The following is a 22697-nucleotide window of genomic DNA, read 5'->3' as shown; positions in this document are numbered from 1 at the left end:
CAACCTTTAACACCAAACCCCTTATTTTTAAAGCCAGATATAAAATCTACATGGCATGGATATCACGCACATATACTTAGCACAGCTGGTTGTCAGAAAATGCTGCTTGTTGTCCTGTCAGCCAACGTTTAGTTTTATCCAGGGTTTTTTTGGATGAGGTCATGAAAAAGTATCAACCGACAGTACAACTTGACATTGCTTCTTCTTCATCAAGACTATGAGTTCAAATGTGCTCAAATATACAATGACTATGGTTGCCAATGGGGCCAGTTATTTCAAAGCTACTTCTCAGTGCCAAATTGCGGTCCATAGTACGGAGATACACCAAGTAGATTACCAGGATATAGCTTGATTTCTTCTTCATTTTAATTATTTAAGTATTGTTTTGAGGTGTGAGAGAGTAAATATAAAAAGCATTATGCATTCAGATGTAAAAAATCTGTCAAGTGTAAATTGCACATAGGAAACAATCTCTTTAATTGCAGTATTCATCATCCAGCTGTCTCATTTTCTCATCAATGCACGGCTTCCTGAAGTGCCTGTAATAGAACTCAGAATTAAAATAAAACCTCTCCTAAGTTACAGCAAATTTATGAAATTTTCTGGAAGAAATCATCCAATGCCCCAGTTCCAAAGAATTTTTAGAGATCCCCAAGTCACTTTCTTGATTGCCAGAACTTTCAAAGGAAAAAAGGGAATAAAACACCAACAACCTCCTAAAGCCAGTAAAAAACCTGGTAGAAGTCACAGTTACTTGGGTCCCCAACCTCCACTAAGAGAGAAGCAATACAACACAACTCCAAATCAATGTAGAAATTAAGAAGCTTCTCAGTCTCCAGGATCACTCTAATGGCTTGTAATAAAGGGAAAACTGATACCCTAATTCCTGATGCAATTCTTTGGAAAACTTTATCTTAAATTTGTATCTGACTACTCCAGTGATGCAAAAATTTTACACAGGCATTAATAACATTATGAACAGGTACAGAATTTCTGAAAACAAATGAAAAACTTGTAAAAAATATGACAGACTGCAATCCCATATCACAGCTAATGTAGAGTAAATTAGCTTAAATATATTTTTAAAGGTCATTTCTACAGTTATATGTAGTTGGAACTTAAACAATTAAAAAGGTTTTCTACTGCTTTGTCAACATGCCTAACCATTGCTTCAGAGACTGGATCATGAACAGGAAGAAGCTGCTTTATATTAGTGATGCCATCTTGATTTTTGTCCTTCTCTTCCAGTAGTTAAAACAGAAGATTCAAATTTCCCTCTTAAATTAATTATTCTGATTGAAGTTACACGAAGAAAATTTGTTTATGCTAATTCTAAGGACTGAAAGACTATTAATTTTAAATTATTTTCATACTAATCCAGTCAGATTAGCTCTAAATACAATGCATTTTATCATATTTGTCCTGTGTTTGCTCACATAGCAGGCTGAATGAAACAAAAATATAAAAATAATCTGTGGAAGTATATAAAACCTACCTTCTTATTGGAATAACTGAAAAAAAAAGAGTCAATTAGATTAGATTATTAGGAAGAAGTTCTTTACTGTGAGGGTGGACCAGATTGCCCAGAGAAGCTGTGGCTGCCCTCTCCCTGGCAGTATTCAAGGCCAGGCTGGATGGGGCTTGGAGCAACCTGGTGTAGTGGAAGGTGTCCCTGCCCATGGCAGAGGGGTGGAACTGGATGGTCTTTAAGGTCCCTTCCAAGCCAAACTGTTCTGTGATTCTGTGATTCCTATGCTCCTAATAGCATTCTTTTGTTTCACGTACATGATGGCAAGCTTTTGGCTTCAAACAATGAAAGCATCTTCATATACAAAGAAAGATAACTATGTTTTCACGTTTCATTCCATAAAACTCAAATGGCTTTTGTTCTAATGTTCCTTTCCTCCTCCAAGCTGGGAAGAAAAAAGATAAAGGCAGGAAAGCAAACGTATAAGGAAAGGTTTCCAAAAACACATAAAAATCTCCATTCAGAGCAAGTTACACAAAGAAGTTCAAACAAATATAGAACTAATTAGTGAATCTTTAAAATGCCAATATGCTCGGCATTAAAAAAAAAAAAAGACAGAAGAGAAAGGGAAGAATATTAAGAGTCAGAGCAACATAGGTATTTTTAAATCCTACCAGAAGTAAGCATTTCTCATACCTTAACCACAATGTCATTAGTAATATTAAAATCTGGCTACTGAAATATATACTGAGCTGGCAGAGTTCTGATGCATTGAACTAAATTCAAAGAGTTCTTCCAAAACATTCGTCATCAGCAGCTGGTATTTTACAGATTTAAACTAAGGACACTTCAAAAAGAACCCTTTGAAACAATTAGTACAGAAAAAGATTAAAAGAAATCTCTGCATTGCTATAGCAAGGATCCTTTTGCTTGATGAAGGATGAATAAACCCTTTAAACACAATGTTTGAATCCTTAAAAATACAGGAAGTTGTTTCTTTTCATCAAAAGGGTGACCATGGTCTTTTGAAATGTAGGGGGGCTATGGCACCTGATTCCTCATCCGCTCGTTCCCTCATTCATGCGCTGATATGACCAGGTTTCAGTGACTTAGCACTACCAGATTTCTTTGGTAAATACTGATGGGAGCACAGGAAGATGGAAGTACAACTACACATCCGATTCCCAGGTCTGACAAGCACGTTAACTGGCAATCATTTGGTACCACACGCAAGGTAATTCAACCTGTTTATCAAGAAAAAGTATTGTCCACATTGTCAGAAACCTATATGTCATCTACCTTTTTGGATGAAGGATCATCATCAGGGTTGGCTTTCTACATTGAGCCAGGCAGCCACTGAACACATCACCAACTGCTCAGCAACCCAAACCTACTTGAAGCTACTCCTTTTGTTTCACAAGACTCTGTTAAGAGTAGCAACAAATGTAAAAGGAGTTGCTAGTGTGTCCTAAATTTAAAAATATCCTTCTGCTTTCCAAATCTTGCATTTTTTTTTTTTACTTCCAACAGAAGTGATGCTAATTACAAAGACCAAAAGATGCTACCCGGCAACGGGAAGACAGTGCTACTACAGAGAAGAGAACAAACTAAAGAGGTTTTTTGCCCTCTTGTCCATCAGTACTCATGATGTCAAAGTCGTTGTAGCTACCAAGTTATGTACCTCTCTTTCCCCTCTCTCACATAGAGCAAATTCACATCTGCACCCAGCTTGAGAAATGCATGTTGCACTTTTCTGCTTTGGACATAAGACAGCAAGACAGGTGGAAATCAATACATAACCAAGTCTAAGAAAATCGTATATGCTGCACCATTTTGTGCTCCACAATCTCTTCAGCGCCATAGTTTCTTCATGATACCACTGAATACAGTGTTATCATGACAAATACAGCTTTCTGCCTCAAACTACATTTTCCCAGAGTAAAATTTTCATGGTGGCCTTTGATTCAGTGTTTTCTAATCTTCTGCACACATAAATAATTGTGCACCAAAGCTACAGGAAACAATGAGTGATGACCCTTTGAAATGTGAAATTTCAGTCTGTGATACCTTGATCCCATTATCTTACCTCTTTTCTGTATTATACTTAAGCATTTAAGCCCTCTCTATTTCAGCTTTCACAGATAACTGTTTGTAGCTAACAAATTAACTTCTTTATAACTGCAATCTGCCAACTTTGACTTTATCTTACCAGTCATGTACATAGCTTTTACAAGTCATGTAGCAGTTTTACAAGTTTATGGACCTAGCCTTAACTAGAAAGACATTGATGTCTTCCAGTCTGTATCTGATGTTTCATCTCTTTGAAGTTTTTCTTAGATTTTTGTCCACATCTGCTTTAGGGAGGACTACATAATTTGAAAAAAAAAATTTTAATTACGCTACAGATGATGATATCACCACAAGTCTACATTTACTCTGTGAGCATTCTGTGAGCATACAGGCATACATTTCTTCTGATCCACACAGTTAATTTAGACACCTGGTACACTAAATAGTGCGAACAGCAAAAGGGTTTTGGGTACAGTTATGTTGATAGCTGATGGCTGGAGTCTTAAGTACACACATAACCCTGAAGATTGCAGCAATAAGTGACTTCAGACATCTAGGTTCTTACAAAGGCAAAGGATGATGTCCCTTCCTCCCCCTTTATTGCCTACTGGTCTAGTTCCAAGTGGTAAACAGATTCATCAATCCAGACCTTCCTCTATAGAAAGAAATCACGACTTTATTATTCTAATGATTTTTTTTTTTTAAGGTGGCATTCACAAGAGCTTGCCTGTGCTTTGTTAAATAAAATGAAAACCTGATATATTTGGCAGATTGCTGAGTGGTAGGGTAGTGATGCTGATCATAATTTTAGAGATGCTCATTGTGCTTCACTTTTTGATATAAAAACTTCTAAATTCAGAGAGGACCAAAACCCAATGAAACAGGCAGACATAATACTGAGTTTACTGATATTCAAGTTCAACATCCTGCAAGGCAGACTCATTTAAGTGCTAATTCAATACTTAATCAAGACACTACCTTGATTAAACTTTTAATCTTGCCAAATGTACTCCCCCTGAAATCCCTAGGTCATGCAAGCATGACTAAGTTCTCAAGTAATACCCCTCTCTATGACAACCAATATTTTCTTCTAATGAAATATATATGTTCAGAACAGAAGATCCAGATGCTGAAAACCAGCTTTTTTGTAGCCATCCAAGAGGATGCCTCTTTCTCCATAGAAAGCTACCGGCATAACCACTTCCCTTTTACTCTTGTATCCTCCTGTGTGACAGAAATAATGGTCTACACTAACTTTTGATGTATCATTGCTGTGAAGCATGTTCCTCACATGGTATAATTCATCCACACACCTTTAGTTCAAAGCTTAGTGCAGCTCTAAGCTAGATTTCATCATCTACCCTGAGCAGTCTACTACTGGCAAGATGGCATGGTCTATAGCTCAGATGCTTCTGCTAGCCAAAACAGTACCCACACAGTAAAACTGCTATTTCAAAGTTGTATCTGAGCCACTACATACAGCAGCAGCATTGGCTAAACTTCCAGCCCTGGCAAGCACCTATTTTACAGTAAGAGAAGAAAACATTTAGCTCTACATACTTTGGCCTTGCAGTGTCAGTAGGGTTGTATGCTTTATCTAGTGTTTTCCTGTTTCAGCTTTGGGAAACAACTTGTGTACCATCCGAGTATTGTGATTATTCATGCTATTTCTGCTGCATTTCTTTGAGTTCACACAGTTCTATCTAAAACATCCCCTTTCATGAAGCCAGCAGTCAGGAAACAATACCGATCTTTTAGGCTGGGTTGCAATACCACCATGATGGAACTCAAAGTGGATTACTGGGGTTTTTTAATTCAGATCAGGAATGTGCTTTTAAAACGAAAGGCTTGACCAATCCTCCTTACTGTGTACCACAGAGCGCTCTTGGAGTACAAACTGGATCCTTTCCAGATAAAGTGCCAGGAGTTGTGCTCCAAGAGCACATCTAACACCTTTCAGTTGTTCATGGGTATTCAGTCCACGCAGATTAGACCTAGTTGAAACTAAACACGCCTGAAATGCAGAAAGCATGAATGTCAGGTCCTCCGCACCAATTCTTTTGCTCTACAAACCTGCTCCTATTGCACCACAACACTTGCCAACACAGGCACCGCCTTCATCAGTACCCTGTTAAAACCTCGTGCAAAGACATTCACACAGATATGGCACTATCAGTGTTTCACGAATGTTCCACATATGCTAGACTAGCTGAAGCTAAAACCCAGGTAGCAGATTAAACTGAATGGTAGAAGCAGTTACTCACTCCAGCTGTCAAATCTTCTACCCCAGAAGGTTACAAATTTTGCAGTAGGGATGTTGTGTGCAATACGGATCTTCTGAATGCTTCTGGTTTACAACGTATCACATTAAATAAACCACAACCAACATCAGTTTAACTTTACAGACTGGACTACAAACTGTGGTATTTAACCTCTGTCAACATGGGGTTCAAGTACCTGAAACCAGTGTTCTGCTTATGAAGGAGCTGATGCTTTAGTGAGCATACCACAGCTTAAATTACAATTCATCAACAGCCAAACTAATCACATGGAGTGGGATTAACCTCCCCTGAATTTAAACAGCCTCAAAGCAGATACCTACATCTGAGCTAATTATCCAAATTACCTTTGCAGTTACATAGTCACATAAGCATCTATAGAAGGAGATAATTTTAGCTACCCACCTTTGAGATAAACTGTGTTTTGGAAATTCTCATTTTTCTCTACTAATTATAAAGGAGACAGGCTTAAATGCCGACATCTACACCACAGACAGCAAAAGCTCAGTGAGATCAATCCCACCATTTGTGTTGTGTCAGCATTAAATCAAAAGAGCACATTCTCACCCAAGGCAGACAGGCATAAGTGAGCTTACCAGTTAGACCAACCGGTACTACAACAGAACTGGCAAGCCCAGTAGCTCAAAAAATATTTTCCAGTAAATTAAAAAAAATACAGCGATAACATTTTAACTGGAGAGATTTTCATACATGTAGGAAGGCAGAAAGAAATCATATGGGATGGGTCTATACAGAAAGAAAATCTAAAATTTAAGCTCAGTAAAGATGGAAAAGTAAGTACAGTGGGCACCACTGAAAGTAAACATTTACCATGGCATAGTATAAAAACCTCACTGCTGTATACATTCTAAATATAGGGAGAGAGTGGTAAAGTAAATACCACAGCACAGTATGGGTATTTATTTACTTCTTAATACAATCCACTGTATTCTTTAAGACTAATGACACTGAGAAGGAAAAAAAAAGAAAAAAAAGATGAAGCATAGAATGAGAAATGCCATGTGCAAATAAGCCAGAAAGACAGTTGAGAACTAGAAGTCAGCTGCATGGCACCAGCACAGAACGACAGGAAGGTTCAGCTGAAAATGACTTCAAGGGACAGATCTCGACTGTAGTCTACCTAGCCTCTTCCACTGAGCCAGAATCAGATATATGCATATTATCCACATTTTTTAAATGAACACTAGTAACAGTAGTTTCAGAATAATATTTACTGTAATTTTCTTCTGGAGTTTTATGATTGTAAGAGTAAAGCGGATTTCCTTGGTATGCAACCTAAACTTCCTGCCCTGCAATGCTAGCTGATGCTTTATTGCCAAGAAAAAAGAAATCACTCTCTTTCCTATAACAACCTTTTATTTATTTCCCAGATTAAACAAATTCAGCTGCTTTATTCCTTCAATCTTTCTCATAAATCACATATTCTGTGTTTATAGTCAGTCCCATTAATCTCTATTCTCTCTAGAATGGCTAGATCATTCTTAAAAAATTATCAAAAGCGGACATTGCTTTTCAGACAAGGTCTCACCAGTTTCACACAAAGAAGTGTCCTTTCAAAGATTGCCACCTCATATTTTTTAAATCATTGCAACTCCTGGATCTTTTTATCACAGTGTTCCCCCTACATTTTATTCCTTGTACTTCACCTGTTTGGTTTCTTCCTAGCAGTTAAATTTCACCATGTTGATTTCAGGCCACTACTTCCACTTGTCAAGTTTTTCTAATTTTCATCGTGTTCTCTAAAACAACCATAACCTCTGTCCCATGTTAACGTACTCTGCAGTTTTCAAGTGTATTCTTTGCTCACACAAGTCATAACCTAGTGCTTAACGAAAAAGGGATGGGCTCCAACAGTGCCAACACCTCCAATCTTCTGCCAGTTTAATGGGGAGCGTCTGTCAATTTTCACTCGCAAAAATGTCGGGGTGGAAAGTGTCAAAAGCCTTCCAAAGTCAAAAATACAATAGCTACTACTTCCCTCTGAAAAACGACGCTGGTTATTTACTGGGTCATAAAGAAAGTAGAATAGATTGGTTTGACATGATCTCTTCTCAATGAGCAGTCACTGGCAGCTTTCATCAGCTCAGCCTTTCAGTTATGCTTATTTGAGGCCATTTCATCCATACCAAAGCTGCTGAAGGAAGGCCATGGAAACTAATGATAACCAGCACATCTGAAAAGTCAGTAATTTGCAAATGACTGAGATGCTTACCTTCAGTCATCTGAGTTTGAAAAAAATGTGGTCTCCGTAATAGCCAGAGGTCCTTCACAGTATAGAGCAGTGACCACAAAAACTCAGGAGTTATGAAACACCAGACAACTCTCCTTGAAAATACAAAGCCAACCATACTAACTAGTACTGATATATCCTTTAAGCACAAAGAAAAGAGGATAGCTAAAATTGTTAAACTTCCCACTATCAAATTAGTCATCCATTTTCCACTGGAGAACTACTAGCTGTCTAGAAATGGAATGGTAAGGACCTTACATGCTACCATGTGGTAGACTGGAGTTTGTAGAGCTTTAAACTGGGCAGAGATCCCTGAATAGACCTTGAGGTTTCAGCTACTCTTTTGGAACAGAGTAAAAAGCAGGAAAACTGTGGCTTTTGCCTGGAAACAGGAAAGCAGTATGAGGCCAAAAATATTGTTCCTGAACACTGAATAAATTGCACCAATATTTATTTAGAAGTATCTCCCTATTACAGTTTCATGTGTTTGAGCTTTTTGTGTTCAAAAAGTAAAACCAGGAATAGGAACCAGCAGACATGACTAATCACATTTAATTCTGTGTGTACTCTAAGCTTGTTAAAAAAACCTTGCTGGAATATTCAGCTTTCCAAGGTGTTCTGAAACAGTACATTTATTTGCTACTTTTTAGAAGCAGTGCATAAAGGCTTTCTATTAGAACATGACTAAAAATCATCTATTCACTTCTATATTCTGACACGAATGGAAGAGAAGCAATAGTGTAAAAGCTGATCTTGACTGGCATTTTATCCATTGTCAAAGTGTGAATTACACACATTCATTACCAATGGTATTCATAAATATTTATAGCTAATCACAAATTGACCAGAGCACAGGTCCTTATCTCAAATCCTAGTAGTGATTACCACAATGAACTAGCTGTAACTGATTGCTTTCGTACAGCAGTTTCAGAGATGCTGGACTTTGAACAGGAATTAGCTGCAGTATCTCAAAGATGTGTCACAGCGAACGCTTTTAAAAGACGACCACTGTGATTTGACATGGGTGAACTGGACTTACTGCCAGAGAGCATCCATTGATCACATGTGACCTGGCACTACTGTTAAAAATATGTTTAAATAAAATCTAAAAAAAAATAAAAGAGATGGAAAACATTAATTATTAAAGGAGTTCCAGACCATTTGGAGATCCAACAGGGAATTCATAACAAATAAACTGCGACATGTACCAGGCAGCCAAAATTCTGGATTTAATGAGTGAAATAATAGCCTCACTTTAAGAAATTGTTATCTTCCTTCATAATAAAGTACAAGTTGTTCTCTATATGGACAGAAGACAGTCTTCTTAATGAATCACACTTTTCTAACTATGACAGTCACTCTACTTATGCCATATCTAAGGTTGAGGACTATATTTATAGGAACAGGATAAATTCATATAGGGCATATCAACGAAATAATGTTCACAAATATATTTTTCCTCAATTGAAAAACCTTAAGTCAAAAAAGATTCCCAGGCAGACATCATGAAGATGACAGGCTACATGGAGTTACTTCTATAATCACATTGATTCTTTCTGTGTTCAGTTCATATTTTGTGTTTAAGCTCTTATTCTGCCACTACTGATTAATTTTTAATAATCTTTTTGATATGGGGGATGAAGAAGTTCTGATAGCCAAAGTAATAGATGAACAGTGTCTGTCCTGTCTTGCTAATTATTTTATTTTGGAAAGGCTCCCTTAAACTTTGAGACAGTGAGCCTTTCTGCTACTTTCCACTTTCAGTTTCTTTACTTGGAGTTGCTTAGTAGTTGTTGTTGGCATTACATCAGTAAGAGGCATATCATGGACTTATCCACCTGCTTTCTTGGCCACTTCACATTGCACAATCCTTTGCTAAAATTGCCAGAGAGAATAAGAGGATAAGTCAATGTCACTGTGTTCTTTGATGCCTTTGAGCACAGCCAAAGGAGCTGAAGCACTTCGACCAGCCTTTGAAGTGCAGCAGAAAAGTGGAAAACCAGAGGGAAAGCAGGCAGGTTCACTCTGAAAAGAGCTTCTCTGTTCTTGGCACCCAAAGTGCTCTCCAGCCACTTAAGAGTTTCCACAAACCACAGTCCTCTGCTTGAAAGGAATGGGAATTGTTTTTAACCAAGCGTCACCGAAAAGTTTTGGCAAAACAGACAAGATACAATAAACAGAGACAGGAAACATGAAACAGTTTTATCAGAAAGGTGAAGGAAATGTAACAGGGCACTTCTATTCAGCACAGAAAAATTCCTCTAAATGTGTAAGTTCACTACAAGCCCTTCCTCTATGCTTCCCAACACTGTTTCAGTTCTCCCAAGTATACTACAGACAAAAAAAAAATCTCAGCTGGGAGCTGACAGACACACACTGAGTGAGAAACTGCTGCACCCAGACTTACACAGATCATAGGATCTAAAACTATCACAAAATAGCCAAAAATTTATTTCAATCCCTACTCAGTCACTATGATGACATGAACAATGTCTTACTATTATCCATGCAAGAGCTCTTATCCGCTAGTGGGTTCATGTGATCCCAAGTCCAATGATTTGTATTTAAATAGGCAGGAATTTGCCTGAGGAATAGATTAAGAAAAATCTCAATGAGAAATATTTACAGTCGTTCTTAAATTTTCTTCTTCTGAAGTTTTCATGAAGTTACTGAAATGGAGAGGCAAACCTTCAAGACTCTCAAAATACGAGGCCCTACAGAAGTGATGAGTCAGTCATGGTTTTGAAAGGAATTATATGGTACAAGCACTTTCAATGCATCACTATCAAGGTTTTCAAACTAAGACCTTCAGAGGTATTATACCAACACAAAGTAAGAATAAATATAAATAATTTTTTTTTTCCCCTGTGAACAAAATATGGGTCCAACACTTCTGCCAAATACACATCCATAATTGTCCCCAAGGAGCATGCAGCTATACCAAACAAACTACTCTACTCCGAACTTTTTCAAAAGTACCTCTAGAAGACTATTTTCCTCACAAGGTTTGCAAAAGAAAACTTTACAGAAGCAAGGCACGGGCTTTGCAATGACATCCCTAGCATTTCTCAGCAAAATCTGGCCAAAAGAGGAATAAAAGTAATTAAGTAAGTAAAGACTTCCTTGCCCGAGAGGATACTGATGTTCTCCAGTTACAGTAATTACAAAACGCAGTGTGTGGCTAGGTGCCAAGAAATACCAAGTTGAAATGCATTGCTATCTGACAAGCTGGGAATCTAAATACTTTTCAGTACACCAAAGGCACATGCATGAAACAAGGATCTTGCACAAGCTATTTGACTTATTTGTTTGGGAAAATGTATGAAATCAAGAAACAAGCATCAAAAGGACAGTTCAAAATAGAAAGCATTATAAATTCATTAATCAAAATTGTGTTTGTAAATTTCGGTGGGTCAAATTCTTGGTGGGCCTTTTTATTTTGCAGACTACAAATGTTTGGAATATAAAAGAGCTAACAACTTTCACTATCCAAATAACTATTTTTAAAGCATTGACCATGATCATGGAAAAAAAAAAATCTCAGTTTTCATCAGTATGTTTGGACTTAAGGTGCAGTGTTGCCAATGGAATTATCAGGGAAAAAAAAAAAGCTTTTGCAAGTTCAGTCCACAATACACAAATAATGCTTTGGGAAAAAAAAAAAGAGATCAAGAGGTTAGGAAGTTGTAGGGTTACTATATGCCTAAAACAAGTTTTTAAAGTTTTATTAACACTTTACAATCTAGTAAGAATTTATTAATACTGCAATAAAACCCTTTCTAACTGAATAATATAGAGTAACACCTTCCACATCCATCCACAATGAACCACCGTACTGATTTCCCAACTTGTCACAGTCTCTTATATGATACTTATCTAAGGGTGGGACTGACAGCTGTAGAGTGCTTAAGGTTGTCTGAAGTCAATCTGCCAAATAACAATTTTAACCACAGAAAGAATGCATACCTTGTGTATTCCAAGATTATTACACATATTGACAAGCACACGACAAAGCACAACAGTTCCCACTTTTGTCTTAAAGGCAAGGTCTTTGCCAAGGGAGGCTGGGCAGGCACCGGCAGCTCCAGCACAGCAGAGGGACAGGCTGGGACACCTGCACAGCCGCAGAGCAGAGCCACAACAGCACCCTGCCCCACTCACACAGACTACTGCCAGGAGCAGTTGGCTTCAGTCTTCAGTACTAGCTCAGCTACCTTCTCCACAGCAGAGTGCCCCAAGTACGTTTATAGTGTGAAGGTCACGCTGGTGTCAACGGCCCAGGGTGGGAAATGTTGAAAGCATGATACTGTATACAATGCTCTGGCAAGCACTGTTCAGGTGCTTTGGAAAGGCAGCAGGGAAACATCAGCCCCCTCCGCTCTCTTTCCAGGGCTGTTAAATTCTTCTGCACACCAAAAAAAATAATCTTCCTTACTCCTTTCTTTACTAGGAAACAATTGGGTACAGCATAGGGCAGGATAAACATATATATAGCATGCATATGCCATACATTTTCAGAGCAACCTGTTCATCATAACCTCAAAAAGATTTTTTTTTTCTATCGAAGTCACAATGTTGACAATTCAAAAACTCCCTCAGCACTGAAGGAATAGGACTAGGAAAGAATGATCTAACATGCAGTCATAAGGTCATATAAAGCCACTGCTGGGGAGTTAACTGAATTTGCTGGACTGCTGTTCTCTATAGAGGAACTTACGCAGCTTCTCATGCCAGAAGCCTTCTATACAGAGCAAGAGATAGAAGGCAAGTCAGAGGATCCATACCAGGCTCAAGAAACATTAGATGAAACTGAAAATACTAACAGCATCAAACTGCCAGGAGCAGACAATATCCTTCAAGAAACTGAAAGAATTTGATCATGAAACTTCTGAATTACTGTGTGGTACACAACTTCTCTCAAAGTGGCTTCATTACCACTGTAACAAAAAGCAGCGTGTGGGTGTTAATATTTTTAAAAGCTTCCAGCATATCCTGAGAAACTGTAGACTAAAAGCTGACTTCCCTTGGGATGATTTCACAGGACAAGTCAAAAAACATTAACTATATGGATAATGAGTTCCTCCCAAACATATTAGACTTCAATGGTGTCAACAACACGTGGAAACGGGTTAAGTGCAGCTAAGCTTTCCACAAAGTTTCTAAAAGTTATTTAAAATATGATAAATGAATAGAATTCAGCTATCATGAGATAAAGAAAATAGTGATAAAAGACAGAAAAAAATATTTAAGAACGTGAAACAATTTTTCAGATTCCCTGCAAGATGCATCCATGGTCCTCTGCTGTATACCTTCTTCACAATAGCCCAAGAAAGGGAATGCAAGATGGTATCAACTACTTACGGTAGTTAAAAAACAAGATAGGAAAAGAAGAGACAAGAGATAGGAGACTCACTAATACCAAGCGACTGGAAGACAAAGTGATAGATAACATTCAGTGTGAACACATGTAAAATAATGAGGACATTGCTGGAGATCACAGCCAACTACACAATACACTGTAGATGAGTAAGTGACCTGTTAGCATATTGGAAAGATCTTGGAGTCATCGTGAATAGCTCTATGAAAATGTCGGCTTTAGTTTAGCCACAGTCAAAAAGTAGAAGAATGTTGAAATTAAGATGTGAAAAAGAAAAAACCTATAAATTTGCAGTATGCCATAACTATCAACAGTTCGGTTTGTTCTCTTTGATTTAGAAGGAAAACAGTAGAACCATAGCAGATAGAGAAGGAAAACAAAATGGAATAGCTTTTCAGACAGAACAGTTTTCAAGTAAGTGAAGCAGGATTCTTCAGCTGAAAAAGATATGACCACTGAGGAAATTATATCTCACAATAAAGAAAAACAAGGCATCAAGTAAAAGAACAGGTTTAAAGCAAAGTGAAGTACTTCTTCACAGAGTGCATAATTAAATTTAGAGCTCTGCAGCTTGATGCCATAGATTCAAAGAACACAAATTAATTCAAAAGCATTCAGATTCATAAAAGAAAATTCCATCTAAGACAACTGGACACGAGAAGTACAACAGCAGATTTAGGAAGTCCCTAAGCTGCAGTTTGCTGGAAGCTTGGGGGGGGGGGGGCGTTCACTGCAGAAATTTCTGTGTTCACATGCTCTATTATTATCCTCTTACCCTAGGAATCCATTACTGCTTACCACCAGAGCCACAGTATTTGGGAAGATGAACTTTTCATCTGGTAAGTTCAGCCAGACAACCATGAGAATGTTCTGTTCCTTACACATATCTACTGGGAATCTTATTGCAGCTAGTAACTTCAGGCCTTTGAACTGGGATAGTCCAGCACCCTTTTTTCTTTTTCAAGGCATAAGGGCAGACTGAACAGCTGTACAGAAAACCAGTAATTCAAACTTTTTTAAAAAAAATAGAACCAAGATCTGACATGCTGGAGACCATACCCAAAGGCTTTTCTCCTCTGCACAACTTAAACCCAAATGTGGCATTACCCCTGCAGTTCTCTCAAAGGTAAGGCTGGACTTTACAAGCAAAGCATAAAACCAATAGCTCCTACCCAAAGCATGGTTCTTCATCCCTCCCATTCTTTAGCTATGCATTCCCACCATCTTTTTATCAGCACTGGTACTCATCTGATTCAGCCATATAGGGAGCCAGTTTCACAACTCAGACTGGAAAATAGTTTTAAAAATAAAGTCTGATTCTTTAAGTACTTGGATCGGTCTCATCATCAACTCAGACACATACCTGTAGCAGGACAGAGGCATTTCAGCCAAAGAACCCGACTAGGTTAGCTTAGCTGCCACACACCAACCATGTAATGAAAACATGCAGCCCCCATGTACCCTCTCCCAGCTCCATGCAGCCTTGGACATCTTAAACTCCTCAACTTTATGTCTCTAGAAGTCTGTGGTACAGGTGTACCAGTGAGGCATCTGGACTTTGATCACTTCCATTTGGATTCAGCAAGACATAAAACTTCACTTACACAAGCACAGGTAGCTCTACTTACAAGGAGAGGTTTTACTAGTATAAGGGGCAGCTTACAGTGACGTGGCTGTGACCATAGCAGGAGACTCTTTTTGCCACATGTGAATACTAATAAAGCAACCCAAAAGTAGCAGTTATACCGCTATATCTGTTTTAAGTTATGAAATGTTAGAATGGAGTTTGCCTCTAATTTATTTCTTGCACATGCACACTACACTATGATAACGACTAGACACTTGTTCTTCCAAAGGCATCTTTGCACAAAACCAACCATGCTTGCTTAATGAGCTATTATTTATTGCTCCTTCTTTGCTCTTCAATCTGTGGCTCCACACCACATTTACAATCTTGTACTCAAATTTCGCTCTTATTAAACAATAAACCAGCCCCAATTTCTTTATGAGACCTCATATAGAAAGGAAGGTGGATAAGCACACAATCACAAACTGTATCATAAAAATATATGTGCAAACAGAGATCCTGTCATTTCCTCCATCTGTTCAAGCAGCAGAGGGCTCCCGCTGTCTCCTAAACCATCATCTCTTGGTTCCCATTACTGACTCCCGCCTGCTTCCTCCAAGCACAATCTCCCTTCCCACTCATTCCCAGACTTAGTCTTTTTAAATAGCCTCCTAGCAACTATCTGTGCTCTTAACCTCCTTCCAGAAACTCCTGCTCCAAATTTTTCTTCTGTCCAGAGAGTCACAGTTCTCCTTCCCCTACGACATCTACTCATCAAATGCTCTCCTCCTACATACCACTGATTTCTCAACACCTTCTTGACCAGACCCTTCAGTCTCTTTCCATGCCCTTCTCATGGGTCACTGTCCCTGAACGTGTCTCCACCCCTTTGACCAGACCCCTTACACAGACTCCTTGCATTCACAAATCCCAAACTCTTCCCCATCCCAATCCCTGATTCCCTTGGATATTATGCCAAAATTGAATCCCACTCTCTGAACAATAGGACGTAAAAATATCTCCTTGACATTAAAATTGGGTCATCTCTTTTCCATGCTACTTGTACTCTGGGTCAGGGGTTGCTGAGGAGCACAGAAAACACAACAACAAAACCCTAAAACCTTGTTCCAGATGTAGACCTAACACAAAGTTTAGGCCAAAGGGTGCACAGTGCAGGAGGAATCTTTGAAGAAAACAGCTGTCAAAAATTTAACTCCCCAGAGTACACCCAAATTCTTCTTTCCAAGACACCACACAAGCAAATGCAGAATGGCATTAAGAATGGAAAAAGGCACATAATTAAAAATCAAAGCTACCCTTTCGCAGAATCTTGGGAAAAAGTTTTGCAGTGTTTTAACATGGGAAAACAATACAGTCTTCCCTATTCTTATCTTACAAAGGGACTGGACAGCTTTTTCTTAAGTTTTGCAGAAATAAATCAACCTGAGTTATTTGGAACAAAAAGGTAACCTATATTATAACAAGGGCTGAAAAAGTCACTACAGAAAACAAAGTTTAAGGATACGTGCAGGCAATTGTAACTGAAAGGGTTAAAGGGGCTTCAGATATTATCACCTCTTTGTTTGGAGATGAAATGTGGTAACTAATTCTCCAATGGCTCGTAGTCTAATATAGTAACACTCATATAGATTAAAAACTTAAACGACCTTTATAGACGCTTTAAGCAAGCATGGTTTCTGCATGAACGTGCTCAGTTCAATCAGATCTCCAAGCTGACAGACATCACTCCAAGCTGGAAAACACATCTACATCTTGAAATGTGTTAATATGATTCTCTCACAACTTTACAAAGGAAACTGTCAGGAAACTTGTGTAATATTTGGTATAAATAACCCAACCTATAGTAATGCCATTTCTCTGGTGCCTGGACAGATAAATACATAACACAGAGTAGACACAGGAAAACGATTTGAGGTTTTCTGTATAAACAAGAATATGGAAGAAAAGTTGACCATTCTTGCCAAACCTCTGGACTTCTTAAAAGCTCAAATGACCTGATTTGATCTAATTAGCAAGGAGAGATAGAGCTAGCCGTGAACTACAGCATTAAATCAAAGTTCAAAAACATGGGAGATTGATGTCTACTAATAGCAAACCAAATACAGAGGCTTCAAGGGAAAAACACAAACAGAAATTACATATTACATTATGAATCTGTTAAACACAGGAACATACAGGACTCCAGTCCACTTAACACGCCAAATTAAATACAAAACTTTCTTGTTATAGGAGCCTCATTTTGCTCAGAAGTTCCATCCAACCTAGAAGCATGGGAAAGAATCCGTGTTATTTTTACACTTCATAGTTCGGCACTCTTCTTAGATGGTAACCTCTTAGGCCCCAACCAACTACTTTGAGTAATGCAGTTTTGGAAATCAGTCCCCAACACTGAGAAACAGCCACTTAAATTCAGCAGAGTTACAAGAGATTAAACCCATTATTATCAGTACAGCATGACACTTGATTCACAAACAGGCATTTTTACCTCACAGTTCAGCCCTGTACAAAAAAAAAAAAACAAACAAGTAACAAGCATTTTAAATAAGAAAACAAGCAAGCTAAGACTGAAAGAATGCTGTTTCACAAAGTGACAGTAACTATTCTAAGAACATTTCTTTCTGCATGTCACTAACAGTTTTTCCTTACCATATATTCCATATTGGAAGCTGGTGGATACACCTGACCCCGTAATTTATTATGAAGATCCAAGATACTCTGCATATCACTGTCTGTGATAGCCCTTTTCCCTCTCTGCTTGGCGATCCACCACTCACCATCTTCATCCATGTACTTTTCCAAAAGTTCCTCTAAGAGCGTGGCATTGGGAAGAACCACTGCAGAAACTGCTTGAGCTATGAATAGTAAGGTAGTTACTTTGAGCCACTCCTGTACTACATACTTCATGATGAATGATCTCAAAATGCTCGGGAGTTAACTCCAAGACAAAGTCTTTCTTCCAGGTCTGTTGGCTGTAAATGCATAAGAGAGAGTCATGTAATTCAGAAGCTGAAGTATTAACCTGTATGAACTTACTAAGCACCAAAACCTGTAGTTTGTACAGAGTTTGCCACTATTGTTTTAGGGGGAGGAACCAGGATACTACTTTTTTTTTTACTCTAATAAGTATGCACTATGGATTTGGGAAGATAGCTTATCTTCAACCATATGAACTTCAGTTTGTTCAAGTGGTTTTATAAAGTACACTGGCACGCACACAAGAAAGCATACTTTTCCCATCTACTTAAAAGGAGCCAGACATCAATGAAGATTAGACTGTAGATAAGGTCTTCCAGTATTGGAATTTAAGAACAAAAAAAGTTGAGGCCTGCATTCATTGCCAAAATGTGAAACGAAAACCACAATAAAGTTGATATGAAATATCCCCTCTTGGTGCATTTCAAAAATATGACTTTGATTACAGCTTTTGTTTTATTATTTCCAAAAACCTACTAAAACTACAAGTACACAACTCAGACAAGAAAGTGGGGGCAGATGCGTTTATTCTATTCAGGAAACAAAGGAAAGTACGGCTAAACCTCAGGAAAAAAAAAACAGTACCACTTCCAAGAAGACAATATTCCAACACCCCCTACTACACCACCGAGCGCTTTAGGTAGGAAAGCCACGGCCGCTCCCTCACCCCGGCTGAAAAACCATGAATCCCGCCACACCGACCGCGCCAGACCCAGCCGCTGGGAGAGAGGGAGGGAAACAAAAAGAGGCGAAGGGGCCCGAACCGGGCTCTCCCCACCGCGCCGCCGCCCGCACCCAGCGGCCCGGCCCCGCTCGCCCCCGAGGAGCCGCTCCTCACCGCCCCGCCCCCCCCCACCCCAGGGAGGATGCTGCGGGGAGCCGTCGTCCGTCCGTCCGTCCGTCCGTCCCGTGTCGTCGTCCCCCCCCCCCCCCCCCAAACGCCCTTACCCCTCCGGCTACCTCCTCTCTCCGCTCCGCCGCCCGGCCAGGCCCGCCTCGGGGCCGGGGGGCGCGGGCGCGGCCTCGGCCCTCTCGCCGCGGACGTGTCCGGCAGCGGAGCCGCCACAGCCACCTCCCCCACGGGGCTCCGGGTGCCCGCCGCCGCCCCGAGGAGCTCCGCGCTTCTCCTCCTGGCTCCCGCCCCGCCGGGCATTTATCGCGGGCGGCGGTGACGCGCGGCGGACACCCCTCCCCGGCACCCCGCGGGGCGGGGACGCGCCGTGCTCCGGGCACCGCGCCCGGCCCCGGCATCCGCACCCGCGCCCGCACCGCCCGGCCTGCCCCGGGTGGGGGGCGGCAGATCCGCTCCCCGGGGGGTGCCTGGAGGCCCCGGGGGGGGGGTGCCTTGAGGCCCCGGGCAGCGCCTGGAGTCCTAGGGCAGCAAAGTGTGGCCGGGCCCCAGGCTCCCGCCAGAGGCTGGCCTCGCTCCTGCCGAAGCTGTCGCCCAGGAAGGGTCGAGGGGGGGCCCATCGCCTGCTCCTGCTGAGACACAGCAAAGGGAAGAAGGCTGGGGGTTCGGACATGAGCTCCACAGGAGTCCAGAGCGTGTGAATACGGCTAGAGGTGTCAGGACAGGAATTTTGTTGTGGGTTCAGACCAGCCGCATGAGGCTTCTCTTTCCGAAGTAGAATTCAAAAGCTTGTAACACTCATTGCTGTTTCCGACAAGACTAGGCATCAGATACGTACTTTTCCGTTGTGTTTTCATCAAAGTCTTCTAGCCTGCATTTTTTACGCAAGCTGATCAGGACAGTGTTTCATTTATTTAGTATAATTTGGTACATTGAGCTGACGGCAGGATTGACCAGCTTCCAGTCTTCACAGAACTGCTGTACCAGCTTGCAAAGGTTTTCTGTATGTTCATTTTCAGAAACTGAGAGGCTGAGGTTAAAATTTGTCAGAATCCAGCTGGCTTCAGACCGCCTCCATAAATGCTTCCAAATTTCAAGGGCCCAAGAGAAACAATGCTGTGCAAGTAACACACTGCTTCTTATTGTACTCCCTTTTTCTCAGTTTTAGTTACAATTTCCCTAAAGACTTTGAAACTAACCTGCCTTGCAGGATGCTGCAGGTACTCTGTTACTTACACACTGCGATGTGCAAAAATTGTTATGCTCTATAGTGGCTGGTCTCTAGGACTTTTCCTTTGCAATGCTGGGCAGCGGACTTTTGCACCCCAGTACTGGGCACTAAACTTTTTTTCCTAGCAAATCTGTGTGAGGTAAAATGCTACTGTGCAGCTGGATACACAGACTAGATACAAGTTTTTTCAGGGTTTATGTGCCAGAATACCTTAACATGTCATTTTTGGTGTGGAAGAAAGAGCCTTACTTATAGCCTAGTCATCCAAAAGTGTTTGAAGAGAGGGGAAGGAAACCAAAAATTAGAACAATTTGATACAGTCTACAGGTCAAATCTGGATTTTTGTAATACATCCCGTTTGTCTTGCTAGACGGACTTACATCCTCTTTAGACCTCTGGAGGCCACCAAGGCACAGCTTCACCATCATCACCTCATAAAAAATATGTGTCGTAACAAGCCATTTATTCTTTATACAACTGCTATTTCATTAGAAAGCATCAGAAAAGGTTTACAGTGATGGCTGCATACAAGAAATTGATAAATTATAAAGGAATGAACATATTTATGAGGTTCCCATCAATCACTGGAAAGCACAGTAGCTGTCACTTCCCATCAGCCCTGGGCATCTGCTGGGCTTCAAATAGAATATAGATCAAACATCACCTTCCATCTTTCATTTTGAGTATTTATCATACTTTTTAGAAAGGACTTGATCACATTTGGTCTTTGTCAGGTTGAAGACCTTATTATATTGAAAAGCAGGTTTTAGATTCAATAAAATAAACAAAAAGAGATAGGCCTCATTGAAATGGATTTATTTTTTTTAATCATTTAATTTATCGGCAATAAATTAATTGAATAAACCCTTTACACTCCGTGATTGTGCTTTTGTATTTGGCTTATGGCTGTATGATTTGTGACCACGTAAAAGTGTTGTGAGTTTAACAATTGAGATCTTGACCTATCCACTAATTTTGTGTATGTGATTAAACATAATTGCCTGCATCTGTTGTCTTAATCATCTTAGGAGAAACCCTTTTCCCCTTTTTTGTTATTCTGGATTGGTTTAAACCTCTGACACTGAGGATATAACTGCCATCCACACTTTAAAATTGTTATAATAAACAGTTAAGGACCGTTATGTCTCCTGAAACTAAACTATCCTCCCTTTCCAAAGGCACATGCAGACAGGGCATATGCAGGCAGCCATTTTCTGAATACCTGTAGCAGCAACAATAATTGCAACAAAAAAAATCCACTTGAAAGAAACCAGTAAGGGGCCACCAGGTACGTGCTGGAGAAGCACTGAGAATATAGCGCTGAGAAAATCCTATAAAGGAAAATTGTTAGCCTAAACTTTGAATAAATAATGATTTAAAGTTTGAGGGAAAGGAAATCTTCTGCTGTTTGAATCTTCCTGGGTTCGAGGAGACAGAATTCCAGCAGTCATTGTAAATAAACAAGGGCCTGAGTGAAAGATATTTTACTTCATCATCAATTTGTTTTCCTAATAGAAATAATACACAATAATATACCCAAGCATGGATAATTGGGTTAAGAGTGACACCACCAAGTAAGAAAGACAGAGAGAAAGACACTAATACTTATAAACACATATTTAGCAAATCTGCTCACTTGTGAGAGCTGGGCTTATAATTCAAAACAGAAGGAAGAAGAAAAATCCAGGCCATCTTTCCGTTGATTTTAAACATCTTTAGTTAATATACCTTCTGGTTTGCTACTCATATTACAAGATCACAGCACTACATTAACCAAAAAAGTACTATGAAAAAGTCAGATCCATTACAGGAGTTTGGTGTCTAACTGCCACTTTTTTCTTTTTTCTTTTTTCTTTTTTCTTTTTTCTTTTTTCTTTTTTCTTTTTTCTTTTTTCTTTTTTCTTTTTTCTTTTTTTTTTCCCCCAAAAGTTAGACCCACAAAACCAGCAGGCCAAGCAGGGGATTTTTCCAAGCAGGATACATGTCTGTAAGGTGGGAGACAAATTTTCAGTCATAGAATCATAGAATAGTTTGGGTCGGAAGGGACCTTTACAGGTCATCCAGTCCAACCCCACTGCAGTGAGCAAGGACATCTTTAGCTGGACCAGGTTGCTCAGAGCCCTGTCCAACCTGACCTTGAATGTTTCCAGAGATGAGGCTTCTACCACCTCTCTGGGCAGCCTCTGCCAGTGTCTCACCATACTCATTGTAAAAAATTTCTTCTTTATACCTAGTCTGAATCTACACTCTTAGTTCAAAACTATTACCCCTCATAATTACTCCCTGATAAAGTCATAGAATCACAGAATGGTTTGGGTTGGAAGGGATCTCAAAGGTCATCTAGTTCCAACGCCCTGCCATGGGCAGGGACACCTTCCACTAGACCACGTTGCTCCAAGGCCCATCCAGCCTGGCTTTGAACACTGCCAGGGATGGAGCAGCCACAGCTTCCTTAGGCAACCTGTGCCAGTGCCTCACCACCCTCAGGGTGAAGAACTTCTTTCTTATATCTAGTCTAAACCTGCCCTCTCCCTGCTTCCAGCCATTATCCCTCGTCCTGTCACTGCAGGCCCTTGTAAAAAGTCCCTCCCCACCTTTCCTGTAGGCCGC

At 40.0% G+C, this 22697-nt stretch overlaps 1 protein-coding gene across 1 annotated transcript in view; it reads right to left on the bottom strand.

Annotated features, from left to right (window-relative positions):
* The window catches only part of CRISPLD1 (cysteine rich secretory protein LCCL domain containing 1), a 42782-nt gene extending 24845 nt beyond the window's left edge, over positions 1-17937 (bottom strand). The window contains exon 1 of the mRNA XM_009947002.2: positions 17680-17937. Coding sequence (XP_009945304.1) covers positions 17680-17937 — 258 coding nt within the window. The remainder of the gene's footprint in view (positions 1-17679) is intronic.
* Between the last annotated feature and the right edge of the window lie 4760 nt (positions 17938-22697).

This window comes from Leptosomus discolor, chromosome 5, assembly GCF_034619465.1.
Source record: "Leptosomus discolor isolate bLepDis1 chromosome 5, bLepDis1.hap2, whole genome shotgun sequence".
Taxonomy (NCBI): Eukaryota; Metazoa; Chordata; class Aves; order Leptosomiformes; family Leptosomidae; genus Leptosomus; species Leptosomus discolor.
Note: the sequence above shows the minus strand (reverse complement) of the source record. Positions and strands in the feature narration are given on the sequence as shown.